At 28.0% G+C, this 14,726-nt stretch overlaps 1 protein-coding gene across 1 annotated transcript; it reads left to right on the top strand.

Moving 5' to 3' along the window:
- Window positions 1-3,160: 3,160 nt before the first annotated feature.
- Window positions 3,161-5,237, top strand: LOC113863560 (zinc finger A20 and AN1 domain-containing stress-associated protein 8-like). Its single transcript, XM_027497190.1, has 3 exons — window positions 3,161-3,311; window positions 3,414-3,455; window positions 4,179-5,237. Exon 3 carries the CDS (start codon window positions 4,193-4,195, stop codon window positions 4,703-4,705), a length of 513 nt encoding a protein of 170 aa, XP_027352991.1. The 5' UTR covers window positions 3,161-3,311; window positions 3,414-3,455; window positions 4,179-4,192; the 3' UTR covers window positions 4,706-5,237.
- The last annotated feature ends 9,489 nt before the right edge of the window (window positions 5,238-14,726 follow it).

Here is a 14,726-nt window from a genome sequence, read left to right as displayed (position 1 = left end):
ACATCTTTTCATTCATTATTCACACAATAAATATCTCAACCACATATTCTCATAAGATGTTCATGTGATGGTGCTTTATGAACACAAAATAAATATTATAATATAACGATAAAATAGAGTCCTTGGAGTCGGAGAAAAACATAGGGAATAAAAACATGAAAAACGATCAGAGAAAATCAAGTTTAATATGAAGAAACTTACTTTGAGTCGTTTATATTCAACATCTAAATTCAGCTTTGAAAAAAAAATAGAGTTTCTGAGGCTTTTATTTAGGAAAAAAGAAAAGAGAGTTTAGAGAAAACTGAGAGAGGGAAATGAATTTTGAATAAAATGAAATTTTCATACTTGCTTGAGCGACGCACATCTTGCTTGAGTGAGATGTGCAGACAATAGTCTTACCCACTATTTTTTAATATGCTCGCTTGAGCGAGCTCCATTTCGCCTAAGTGAGATGACATCTAGAGGCATGACATTTCTCTTGTGAGTGCTTGCCTGAGTGACTCATCTCTCTTGGGCGAGATCACTTTCACCTGGGTGAGGTGACAGTTGGGTTGAATTTATCTTATTTCGCTTGAACGAGATAGCCCTGCAATGTTGCATTTTTGCACGTTCAATCTCATCTGGACAAGATTTATCTTGCTTGAGCGAGATCTCCTGCACCAAAATTTTTCAAAAATCATCTATACTCTCTTCTAAATGCACTATAATACTACTTAATATTAAACAAAACATAAATTACTAAGAAATGAAAAAAATATGTTACAACACGTACAAAGGATTCACCGTAGCCTTAATTATGGATTTAGTTACGCATAATAAAATAAACAATGGAAGCAATTGTAAAGAAATTCATAACCATTCAAAATGAAAATGCAAACTGAATAAATCACAGGGAAAAAGAGTTGAAAATAGTTTTTGTCTCCAATATGTGTTTTCGATCACTTGCTAAGACTTTGAAAAAGATATCATACATTTTCACCAATAATCTCCACTCGCAAGCGACTTTCAAAATCATTACAAGTTGGCTAGGCAAAAATATATAAGTTAAAAGGTCTCTAAAGAGAATATGTGTTGTTAACAGAAAATTATGTTTCTTTAAATATGTGATATCTCTTTATATAGGGTATAGAATTTACAAAATATGGTAGGTTTGGTCACAAGAGATATGATTTATCTTTTCAAAGATACAACATATCAAAAGAGCAAAAAATATTATTTTTTGTTGTCAGATTTAAATTTAAGATATTCAAATTTGAAATTCAAATTTCAAATTTAATCTTGTAGGCCCTTGAAAATGTCTAAGTTAATTGTATTAGAAACATATAAACACTCCTAAATTGACTAACTGATAAATAATGTCATACTTTCTGATATGTATGGTCTTGTTTTTTTTTTTTTATCAAAATTTCTTTAATTGTAATAAAAAATATTTTCTTATTCTACGAATTGTGATAATTTGCATAATTAATAAACAAATAAGTAAAAAATATTCATTAAATAAGGACAAAATAAAAAAAATTAATCTATAAAAATATTGATGGGTGTCATAGATTTTTCAAGACTCCTTTTATTCTCTTCATCAAATTAGGAATAAGGATATCATGTTTTTCCTTTTCAATCTATATTTCCTAAAATATTTAAATGAAATTATTTTAGTGACTATAATATGATTTATAGATCATAGTCTTAACAAAATAAACAAAATATTGGTCATAAACAAAAATTGGAAATTTAATTAAAAATGAATAATTTTTTAATTAACTTTTAATTTTCTACTTCATCTTTAATAATTGATAAATTTTCTATTTTATCTTCTTTAAAGTTTCAATTATAAAAAATGGATTATTTTAAATAACCCAAACTGAATAAATTATCTCAGAGTTACATTTTACTTAACTTGTCTAAATGTAAAAGTCATCACACACAAATGAAGATAACGATAATTAAAATCTATGATCAATTATTAAAATAATCTCTATAATTAATCAAGTTCAAATACACGGTTTTTTAGTAGATGGGGATAACATATTTATCTTATTAATACGAATTCTTATAAAAGGAAAAGAGAAAAATATACTTGTTATTATAGGATTATTATATTATTTTTAGAAATTTTAAAAATTTACTCAGTTAAGAGATTTTAATTACTTTAAGAGGTTATATTTTCAATGTTATATATATCTTTAAAAATATTTATCGCGTTATTTTTTTTTTTCAAATTCTTTTCATTCGATTAAGGATTTATCTTTTGACAAAACAAAAATTCTAATATTTTATACTGAATAAATTTTATTTAAGCTTTTATTGTTTTTAGATCACAACTACATTTTGTTTTTATGTTGTAATCTATAATACATAATAATAACAAAAATAATAAGATTAGTTTTTTCTTTAAAAAAATGTAAATTCTTAATCATAGAAATATTTCACCTTAAAAATATAATAAGTTATTGCTATATTCACGAGAGATACTATATGCTAAATAAATACTCTAAATTTGTTCTTCGAATTAACAAAATTATATCTAAAAAATTTAAACAATTTTTTTTCTAATAAATCCTTTAATAATATACTGCACTATAAAGGGAAAAGGGGATGACTCTCACCCCAAAGGCTATAATATTTATTTTATACTTTTCCTTCTTTAAATTAAAAAAATAAAATTAAAAATATCTATCTTTCATTTAAATTAAGATCTTTAATAAATTTGATTTAAATTAAGAAATGACACTTTCTCAGTTTTTCTTTTATTATTTTACTTTTAGAGGAATTATGAATTTATTAATTAATTTATTTAAATGAATTATAAAAACATGGAAAACACTATTTTATTATTATTTTACACAATTTTTAAAAACTAAAACCAAAATAATATTTTTGTAGTTATTAATAAAAATTTGAAGTGTTATCTCGAATTTATAGGCCTCGAGATATTTTTTTATCATTCCATCACAAAGATATTTCCTGGTCAATAGCCAAAATCCAATCTCTTCAAAAAGAAATTAAAATTAAAAGAAAACTATTTTACAAATAAAAGTGAAAGTTAAGTGAAAATTGAAATTAGGAAGCGATGAAGGGGTATTTTGGTAAATTACTGCACAACCGACTCTGCGAAAAGCGTAAGTTGGCTGATATAAACGTTCAGAGGTAGAGAAAGAAAGAGAGAATTACAGAGTATTTTCCAACAAGATACGACCGAATCAAACCCTCTCTCTCACTCCTCTGCATCCGTAGCTGCGTTTAATATCGTACTCGGCTTCGATTTTCTCGATTATTGTTACTGTTACACACTGTTCTCTCTTCGATTTGAGGTCTCGATTATGTCTTGTCTATCTGTGACTCGGTCTATAATTCTTTGGTTTATTTTATGTTAGTTCTTTATCATCGTCCTCATCTTCTTCTTCTTCTTACAGGGAACAGTACAAGTGTCAGGATCAATAAACCCCACTGCACAGGTGAGTGGTGTCTGTTTTGTGTTTCTGTGTTGTGTATTTCCTTCAATTTCTCCGCTGGGTTATCTTTTGGTGGCTTTTTATTGCTTTATGATTCCTCCCGTTTTTAAAATTAAATAAAAAATTGTTTCTTCCGGGGAAGAGGGGGGGGGGGGTTCTTAATGGGGTTTTGGATACGGTGTGCTATGTGTTGAACTGAAATGAACCAGTGGATGGAGGTGTTGAAAGTTATTACTTATGTCCCTTATGTGATTCGTGTCTGTGGCGATGGTCCACTTGGTTGATCTTTTTTAGACATTGGAAGTGGACCTGTTCTGTCGAAATTTGCTTTGATAATGGGTTTGTGGCTTTGTTTGCATGCTTGAATTATTAGTGAACATAGATTGTGTGTTGGTGCATTGGGTTGAATTGAGTTTTCGTGTGTTTTTTCAGTCCTTGTCCATATCGAGAGTTCTTGGTGTTTTAACTTGTTTATAATGTGACAGAACTGTGTTGGAAGATTAGTCTGAGGGAGAAGGAATGCTGTCAGTTCCTTTGTTTAGTACTTTTAAACATTGATGTCTGTGTCAAGATGTCTAAATGACTTGGTATAAGTAACTCTTGTTGTATCTAGCTGCTTGTAAACTTGCAACGATAATTTGCCTAATTGCTTGCATTCGTTTAGATCATAATTTTGCAAATGCTTGGGTGTATCTTTAATGAGAGGCTGAGTTGCTTTGCTTGCAGGTGGTCACTAAATAATGGAGTCTCACGATGACTGCCAAGCTCCGGAACGTCCCATTCTTTGCATTAACAATTGTGGCTTCTTTGGAAGAGCAGCTACCATGAACATGTGTTCCAAGTGTTACAAGGACATGCTATTGAAGCAGGAGCAGGACAAGCTCGCAGCATCATCAGTTGAAAATATTGTAAATGGCAATTCCACCAGCCATGGTAAGCAGGCTGTGATTGGAGGTGCTGTTGATGCACAAGTTGGAACTGTGGAGATAAAGACTGCCTGTGCTCAGAGTTTTGGGGATTCTTCCTCTGGTGGGAGTTTGGAGATGAAAGTCAAGACTGGTACCAATAGATGCGCCACATGTCAAAAACGTGTTGGATTAACTGGTTTCAACTGCAAATGTGGCAACCTCTTTTGCGCAATGCATCGCTATTCTGATAAACATGATTGCTCCTTTGATTATAGGAGTGTTGGTCAGGATGCCATAGCTAAAGCCAACCCAATAATTAAGGCAGATAAGCTTGATAAAATTTAGGCATGTACTACTCCGAAAGGTTAATGTGTGAAGCTTAAGGCTTCATCTTCTATTAGTAAGCCCTCATATATATTGTTTGCCTGGTTGTTTAGGTGTCCTTTAGTGATTAAAATGGTCCAAGTCATAATAGTGAGGACATCTTTTGGGAAAAACATTCCTTGTTGATTGGCAAGATCCACGTTAGCTCCAGTGTGTTTGTGCTGGTTTGATGGACACTAGCTCATTTTGTAATTTGATTTCCTGCTTGGTCTGCATTTTTTTCTTCCTCATCGCAGGAAACTGCGTAGTTTTGTATATGCTTTTGAATTGTCTTAGTAATGTTTACCTTTTAATTTTCAAAACATGTGCAGTAAGTTCGAATCGATTGGTGGGACTTTGTTATTGATTTAATAATTGTCAGGTTATTGTTGTTATTGGTTGGAACAATCAGAATGAATACAGGTTTGTGCAAAAAAATTTATGCGAGATTGCATGGATACAAAGACCTGGGGTAAATCTAACCATGCGAAAATATGTGACTTCTGCTGTGAGTAAAGTACTCTTAGTTTGTTTATGATTCAGTAAGTGAGAAATGGCCATTCAAGATTACCTCGTTGCTTTCATAGTCTGCGTGAGAAATGTATATTTATGATTCAGTAAGTGATCTTAGTTTGTTTCAATCTTGAATGACCATTTGAATAGTTCTATTCTATTTCATGAAACATCTTTCACTTTATCCGAATATCCATTGCGTATTACCTATACATGACTATGTTGATCCACGTTTTAACTGTTCCTTCTTTATTGGCGATGGATGTTCTTTTTATTAGTCTGAACCATTGTTTTCAACTTTTTGTGACATAAGTTTTCGATTTAAATTCTATCTAGTAAGAGTAAATATATTGATTTTGGATGTTTTATGTTTAGGCCTAAATAATGGCTTCGTTTGATTAGAAATTTATTTACTTTAATGTTATTGGTTTGTTTTGTGGAGTTGAAAGCTATTCGTGCTTGGGGAAAGCCATTGTTGCTTTTAAGGTTGCTGCATGTTTAATTTGGCAATTGTTCCTTACATTCATTGGTGAACAGACTTTTTAAGGATTTGTGTGACGACATAACTTTGATGCAGGATTATAATTTTGTTTTGTTGTTTTTAAAATTAAAATTGGAGTTTATTTTTGTAATACACACATTGAAGGTTGACATTAAAAAATCAATGTGTGATATTAAGATGAGATTCTAATTTTGGCTAAGAAACAATGTTAAAAATGGCTATGTGATTGCATTTAAATGTCTTTTGTGTTATTTAAGTTTTCTTATGGGTGGGTGGTGCATGATCCAAGCATAATATACTTTGGAAGTATGTTCGGTGTTAACCCAAGCGGATTTGTTTTGTAATCATTCTTGGTAGTTTGGCGAGTCTTTTTATTTACTCCCCCCTTCCTTTCCCCAATGATCTGTGCCATCGAAGTCTTTTGAGTTGGTAAATCACATAATTGACTGGGTTGAACAATATTAAGATAATTTATTTATAATAATCTGAGGTGGTGGTTCTTATGATTACACTTTTTACTTGTTGGAAGGAACCATAGATTATTTGGGCATAATTGAATCGGTTGAACAGTTTAGGAGAATATATTATAGTCCTTGATTAACATGGACTATAATATATCCTCACTTCCCAGTTAAAATGCATCCTAAGAAGTTTGGATGCAAGGACGGACCATATTGCATGTATTATAGTCCTTGATCTCTGAAATTTGGCCATGAAGGGGAAACGATTATTGGTAAAAGAACAATACCCTTAAGAAAAATCATACTTTATTTTACTGATCAAGTGGAAGAGAAGGCACTCAAATTAAATTATTATGACTAGATGCTCCTGCGTTCTTAAGTTTTGACTATCGTCCCTTGCTTTGCGGTTAATGTATAATGGTATAAGAAAACCAGTATTGAATCCAAGTTAGGTCGGTTATTTTATTGAACTTTCTGTCATTAACACACATCCCAGTATTTTTATTTTACTATAGGTGTTGATTTTTCAAGCCAGTTTGTAATATAATTTTAGTTAGTGACCATTTAGTTTTTAGGAAAGGCATTTATATACTTTTAAGATTGTTTTGTTTCAATTTACATAATTATTATACATTTTCTAAACACATCTTTTAATTAGTTAAAAAAAAAAACTAAAATGGATCCTGATTCTAGGCAAGGAACTTCAGATTGTTAAGTGGATTAGGTGATTCATGTTATGTTTTTGCTTTATCATTAGGCAAACACAGGATGTAAGAACGAAACATGATTTTGCCACAAAATAAATATAATTTAGCTATTTTATACCAAACGTGATTATGTCTTCAAAAGCAAAGTTCATTTTTTCGCTTCTAATTCTGCCTTGGGATGAGAAGACTTACTTTTGGAGTAGATCCTTAGATTGATCTTTATAGTTGTATGCATTAGGTGTTTCAGTTTTTGAAAAATTTCAACTTTTTTCATTAGCCCTTAATTTTATGAAATACAGTATAGGATGACAATAAAAAATAAATAAATAGAGTGAGATGAATGGCATTTCTATATAATTAGAAATTTGCAAAAATATTTTAAAATTTCAGAATCTAAAAGTATTTTTGACACAATTTGGAGCAATAATTTTGGGGGGTCTATTTCCTATTTTATTGATCAGAAGAATCCTAATCAAACGAACTGTTGGGCATAGGGTTATTGTGCTTGTTTGTGTTCTTGACTTGTCATTGAATTCATGCGACCCTCTATTAGTGAGTCTGGTTCGTGTACGAATGTGTACATTTAAAACACTTCGTCTACTGGACTTCTAAGGCTGCTAGTGTGAGTGGGCTTGTTTGTTTTGCTGGAAAAATAATTCTTGTATTTTTAATTAATAATACATATTTTAATAGAAAATACATTTTAAATTAATTTATGTATATACTTCAATTATATTCAAAGATTCAAAATAAATTGTGTCAAAATTAATTTTAAATTAAATAAGTGATCAACTCACATGAAGTGTGTTTTGAGTGAGCGAAATATACGCTTAAGTTTGAATAAAGTTTTGAGTGAGTATTTATAGACTTTGCTTAAAAGTAAATTTAAATAAATGCGATTTATGTTTAACAAATTTTCTTATTCTTAAACGTAAGTTTATGATAAATTTTGATATAATTTTTTTTACTTTACCGAAAAATGATTGTTTATACATATGATTTAAATATGAATTTAAAGCAAAATCAATTCTAGTTAAAAGTGACCAAATATCAAATTCTTTTTACAGAATCATGTTATAATGAAATACATTATTTTGTAATATTTTAATGTGCATTTAAACATACATTAAATTTATTTATTAAATGGGTTAAGTTAAGATTCTTTAGAAGTCAATAAAGCTTAATAAATCAACTTATCTAAATAAATATACATAGTATAATTTTATAGGTATTTTATTTTTCTATTATTATTATTGGTAATAGTAGTATCTTTATCATATTTTAATACTTATATATTTATTATATTTAAACAATTTAATTTATAAAATTAAGCATAAGTTTAAGTTTATTAACTTATTTAAAGATGGATTATGTATTTATTTAAAAGACTTGTTAATTGATTATGATAAATATTTTATTATAAAATAAATATTTAGATAATTAAGTAGTTCAAGCTAAAGATGGACCAAATCTTAAAAAATAGCTTATTTAAAGTAAGCTTTGGATTTTAAAAAATAAATAAGCTAAATGCCTTAAAAAACTAGTATACTTGAACTTATTATATAACTTGTTTAGATTGACGTCAAATTGGGGAGGGGGTCAGAAACTTATTAGGTTTCTAAAACAGGCACTTTGACTCTTAGATTGAATTGTGTTCATTAAACTCTAGTCTTAGTTTGCGCCCACCACTGACCTATGGCAAGGACCACTACTCCAACCTAAGTAAGCTCTTCCATCTTCTTGGTTGCCCCAATTTTAAAGTTGCTTTAGCTTTCAACCATTTCTTTGAGTTATCTTCTACTTGTGTCTCAATCTTGTTCTCCACCAATATTATTTCCTCTTTTTTAATCAAGAATGGGAAGAGGGAAGAGAGAAGGTTCTCCTTCACTTTTTCTCCTATAAGTAACTTCAATTTTAGAAGGATGAATTGATTTTCAAATATGCTATTTGCTTATAAAGTACCCAAAATCTGTAGAAAACCGTTACTCTTGTTAATTCATTAGCACATCATTTTACATGTTAAATCTTTTCACTCAAATCATTGTTCCACTTGTTTAGTGTCAAGTCCTAAATGAATTGGGAGCTGCAACAATTGAGATTTTTCCAGAATAGTGATTCATGGGCGTTACTATGCCTTTCGTGATAACTAAGGAATTAAATAATCCATCGAGTTGCTTCTTTGACTTGGCTCTTTCTTCTTATAAAGAGTGTTTAAAAAAATGCCAGCTATTAGAAATTGATTTATATGTGTTTACAAATTGTCCTAGCCTCCTTTGATCATTGGCCAAGAGTGAAAAAATAAATCTTCGGTAGTTGAAAAAATGCAATTACCAAAGAAGTTGAATAAATAAAGTTGCATCAATTGTATGAATTTGCGATGTTCCACAAACTTTTAGACAACTTTGAGGTGTAGTTATAACTTTTGTTAATTAATGTCTTAAAAAACTAATTAAAAATGCTCTTGTGGGTATTATACTTGTGATTTTAATTTTTTGTATTTATTTTTAAAAAATTCTTAATTGTTTAAATAAAGTCCCAAATTCTAAAATTGTACTTAATAATTAATTAAAAGAGGTATGATATTAATTCACTTAGAATGAAGTTATTTATTTGAAAGGATACCTTAGACAAATCCAAAAAATGAAAAATGAAGGGGAGAGTGGAAGAGGCTTACAAATGAGGGATGTATCAAAATCTATGACACTATCCATAACATTCATAAGACATGGGCAACAAAATGAAACGAGCGTCCCCACCTTATTGGTACTATTAGAGGCTAAGCTATAGAATGTGTATTATTAACTCTCATGCCTTTCTTCAATGCAATAAGTGAAATTTGATAACAAACTTGCCTTTCCCTCACAGCCACCATTTCGTGTCTGGTTTCTTTATCAAAAGACAAACTTCATCACCTGATTCCTTAGCTGTGATCTCAGATTTGGGGTCAAGGGAATATTGCAAACAAAGAGGGCAGCACAGACACCCATGTTCATTTTTGTTGTCTATTTCTCAAATTTTCAGGTCATGACCCACGTATAATGGAAACGTTCATTTCATTTATTTTTTTGGGCTTATCTCTGTTACTCTTACTATAGTAGTATGATACATTCAATCAATGAAATTAATTCATGTAATTCTTTTCTTTGGATTCTCAAATTTTGATGTTCATTAATTGATATTAGACAGTTCATAGTATGGGAATATGTTGTATACATTATTTAGATTTATGAAGTGTGATTACTAGCATTGTTCATTACTTCATTTACTATCCAATTGGGACCAAATTGAAGAGGCTACAAACATAGATCATAATTTTAATGTAAAAGTCGGAATCAATGAAAACCATGATTCCAGAGGGCACGCATTGCTTTGATGCTTTTGACTGCCATCATCGATATGCTAAAGAAATACCCCTTTCTGATTTTACACCTGAACAATTAGGCTTTTTCATCACTCAGGACTTATTTGTTTATAAGTTAAAAAAAATATTATATTTATAATAAAAATATATACATAATTTGATAAATTGATGTACATATATAAATCATATTTAATAATTTAAAACTATTTTAATTAAAATAACTTTACTTGATTTTAAGTTAAATGATGCTTAATTATTGCTTTACAATCTTCACTGGTAATACAATATATAATATATTAATACATGATTGACTTTATTAGTAAGGCAATCAAACATTATGATTACAAGATGAAAGAGAAAAACTAGACCTTACTTTCTTGGATTTCTTTATTGGTCCTGATTGAAGTGAACATTGCAGTAGGTGATTAATTTTGTGGTGACATGGCCTAATTTCTTCTTATTAGTCCTTAGTGATTGAGGATAATATAGCTAATTAAAAAGTTGTTCGTACATTTCAAAGAAAAGTCAAAGGAGTTGATTGGACACTGCCACCTAAATACTATTATTGTACTAATTTATACCAAAAAATGTTTAACTCTTTGGTTTGTCTTTTTGCTCCCGTCCTTCATTTTTTCATATTCATTTTTGTTGAGAGTTTCTGCAAAGTAGCTACTGTACTCTATAAGAAGAATCTAAAGGGTCTCTGATACTAACCCTATGAGGTTTTCATTTTCTCTTTGGATTTTTCTTCTTTACATTTCCATCCTTTTATACCCTTTTCCAGATCACTGCAGCAGTCAACAATAATGGTTACAGTCCTTTAGTTCAGAGATTTGAACACTTTCACAGCAAAAGCTCTATAATTAAAGTCAACTGTGAAGAAATCACCTGGAAAAATGCTAGATCCATGCTTAAGGTACCATCTCAAAATTAAAGTAGAATTATTTTTAACTAAATAGTGAAATCATATAAATATAAAATAATATGTCTTATTGTACCCAAAAAAATAATGTGCAAGTATGCGTAGATTAAATGTGTGAACTTAAGTTCATCAAAGGAATTCATCAATTGTAACTGAAAATATTTATATTAGACACGATAGAAATCTCAAAGAAAAAAAAAATGAAAAATGTGGTAAAAGGTTAGGATAAATTATAATTGAGAATGGTGGAAGGAACTTGGGATTGTTATTTATGACAGATTCTCAAAATTAGAAATTAAAAAAATGAAAAAGAAGAAGCGATGACAACGAACTACTACAGTTCACCTATCAGAGGGTCAGTGACTCAGTGCAGGACAGCCAAGAGCCAACAGAAAGCAACTCAAAATAGCACACTAATTTAGCCATGAAAACGGGTCATCACATCATAATTTTTTTTCCTTCATTTATTACTCATTAAAAATCCCTTTTATATTTTTAAATATTTTTTAGAAATTTTAAAGATAAAAATATTGATATTTAATATAAAAATATACAAATAATAAAATAAAATAAATGAAACATGTTTCTTTAACCATTTCATACAGCAAAGCAAAATGATAATTTTTTGTGGGCAAGTGATATTTTATGAAAATATGTCCAAGTTTAATGTTAACAAAGTTAATAGTTATTATTTATAATATTTTTATTAAATTAATTATTATAGTTTATTTCATAATCATTAAGTTATTTTTTTGGTAAATTAAATGATATGATGATTTTTTTTTTCTAATAAACAGGGCTAAACACTTGAGAAAACAATACAAAATTAAATTATAAACTTAGGATATCATGATCCAGCAACATCTAAATTAAAAAAAGAAAGAAGAAAAAGAGAAGTCTTATCAAACATAACAAAAGGTTGTTCAAAATTATCTCTAATTTTTACCAATCAGTCAATACTTTGATTGGTTTTTTAAAAACATGACTGAATGATATGATGAATTTTGACTTAATTCTACAAATTAACAGACATTATAAATCTTGCACTACTTATAAATTAATAAAGATAACAACATTTTTTGTGTTAAATTTAATTTATTTTGATATGAATTACTTATTTGATTATCATGTTATAAATGAAAAGATTTTTGTAGTGTTAAATTTAAATCATTTTGATAGTAGTAACTTACATGAATGTCATGTTATAGATGATAATAAAATATTTTGAGACGTTTTATAATATAAATGATTACACTAAAAATTGACACCCACATGCCGTATCCGTATATATACCGCTAATAAAATGTCATTGTATTAAAAAAAACTATTATTTAATCTATAGTAATAATAATTTGATATTAATTAGAAGTTAGCTATATACGTAATAAGTAACTATATTTTAGAAAATGATCGAGTCTACACTTTAAAAAAAAAACAAACATATATTATTGCTTACATTAAGTTAGTTAGTTTGTGGTGTTAATTACATGTAAATAAGCAGATTGATGAGAAACTTATAGCTTAAAATTAAGGTATGACTCAAGCTAATAAGACTAATTTAACGTGGTCTTGTTTAACTCGATTAAGATCGTCTTTTATAAAGAACATTTATGATAAAAAAAATATAAATTTTGACATATTGAGATATACTTGTATAAAAGACTTAATAATAAACGAGACAATTTTTATTAATTACATAATGTCTTATTTAAATTTTGCTAATTCTTTGATGAAAAAGTTCAGAAGGGACATGGCGTTGACAGTAGGAAATGCGAGATGAGGTTTAAGCCTTCAAAATCTTATGTATAAGGCATACACATCAGTTTAAATGGGCCGAATATTAATTAGTTTAAAACTGGTTTACCACATTATTTAGACGAATGAAATATTTTTTTTTTAATAAAATAAGACTTTAAGTTTTGAAAACATGAGATTTTTAGAGTGATAAAAAAATATGGATACTTTGAAAATGGTAGAGGAATATAAAAAATTATAAAACATGAAGAGTTGTCTTTTTTTAATTAAAATAGAGCGTTGCATTGATTTAATTAAACACAACTTATCTTATTTTGTTTGAATTGATGAATTTAATTGTTTCATTTAATAATAAAAATTGATTTCATTTCTATTAGTTATTTTAATTTATTTAAATTGAAGAGTAACCTTAATTTAATTTAACGGATCTAATGCTTTCTACCGGTTATAAAAAAATATGAATTAAAGAGCATATCTTACATAAATAGAGGTTATCTGAGAAGAGGAATTTTGGAAGGGTAGAGAGAAGTGACTATATTTTGCATTATAAATAAATATATTTAAAATTAGTATTTTTATAATAAAATATATAAATTATAAATATAAATTTAATATATTAATTATATATTTATCATCATAAATGTTATATATATTTTTAATTTAAATTGAAAAATATATCTTTCTCTCTAAAATCTCTTTTTCAAACATAACGTAATAACGTGAATACTCGTGTATAAGCAGCGATAATTTTCGTGAAATACATCAATTCAATTGGATTAAACGACTCTTTATTAATAAACAGAGTCTTTACAGATGGGATCATTTTTCATGTATATTTCTCATTAAATTTCTACTCCATTTTCTCAATATACTTAAAATTTTATTTTATTTTTACTTTTGATGCACAAAAGATTTTAAAAAAAATCATTTTGTAACACTATTATCACAAATTAAGTTTTATGAACATATATGATACTTACAAAGTTTTCATTGTATTTGAGAGGAAATTTATCATTGTTCTAAATTATATCCTAAATTTAATATTCATCAAGATGGATTAAGCCTTAAAAATTTATTTATTTATACTTCAAAGATATTGTGCACGAATTTTTTCCATTTCTTATAGTTTTTAGTTTTTAGCCTTCAAAGATTTATTCCTATCAATAATGCTCTGAAATTTCTTTCTACTCAAATTAACATGCATTGGTTTTAAAAATAAGGTCCTTGTTAAAAATATTTTGATGATATCTTTCATTTTTAATTAATTGCATTAGGTTAGTCTCGTAATTGTAGTATCATTTAAATGTTATACTAGAGTCACATTTAATGCAAGGAAAAAAAATATAACTTAAAAAAGTACTAAAAATAATTTTTATGGTGTCTTATAAATTAAAATAATATTTTATATCATTACACATAAAATAATTATTATAATTAATTTTGATTAATAAATAATAAAATTAATAATTTATTTAAAAACACTTTTCAATTTTTAAAATATTAAAAAATTATAACTATTAATCTAAAAAAATATACAATAAATTCTCAAATTTACGGATATTAGTATCACTAATAAAACTTTGTATATGAACTAATTAAGGGGTGACATTTCTACAAACAAGACCAAAGGAAATGGCAAATGATCAGTACCAAATGAGAGAACCTACAAACGCAATTGGTTAACATAAATCAGTTAACTTTATTTTTGGATGAGAAAAAAGAAAATATTCAATAAAAAAATGTAACCAGTGATATACTTTATTGTTTAGTTTAGTTAAAAAA

This window comes from Abrus precatorius, unplaced genomic scaffold (genome assembly GCF_003935025.1).
Source record: "Abrus precatorius isolate BTA unplaced genomic scaffold, Abrus_2018 Scaffold3, whole genome shotgun sequence".
Taxonomy (NCBI): Eukaryota; Viridiplantae; Streptophyta; class Magnoliopsida; order Fabales; family Fabaceae; genus Abrus; species Abrus precatorius.
The sequence above is the reverse complement of the archived record's forward strand: the minus strand, read 5'-3'. Positions and strand labels throughout refer to the sequence as shown.

Coding starts and splice junctions, on each gene's coding strand:
- LOC113863560 (XM_027497190.1), top strand. CDS start 4,193: ATGGAGTCTCACGATGACTGCCAAGCTCCGGAACGTCCCATTCTTTGC.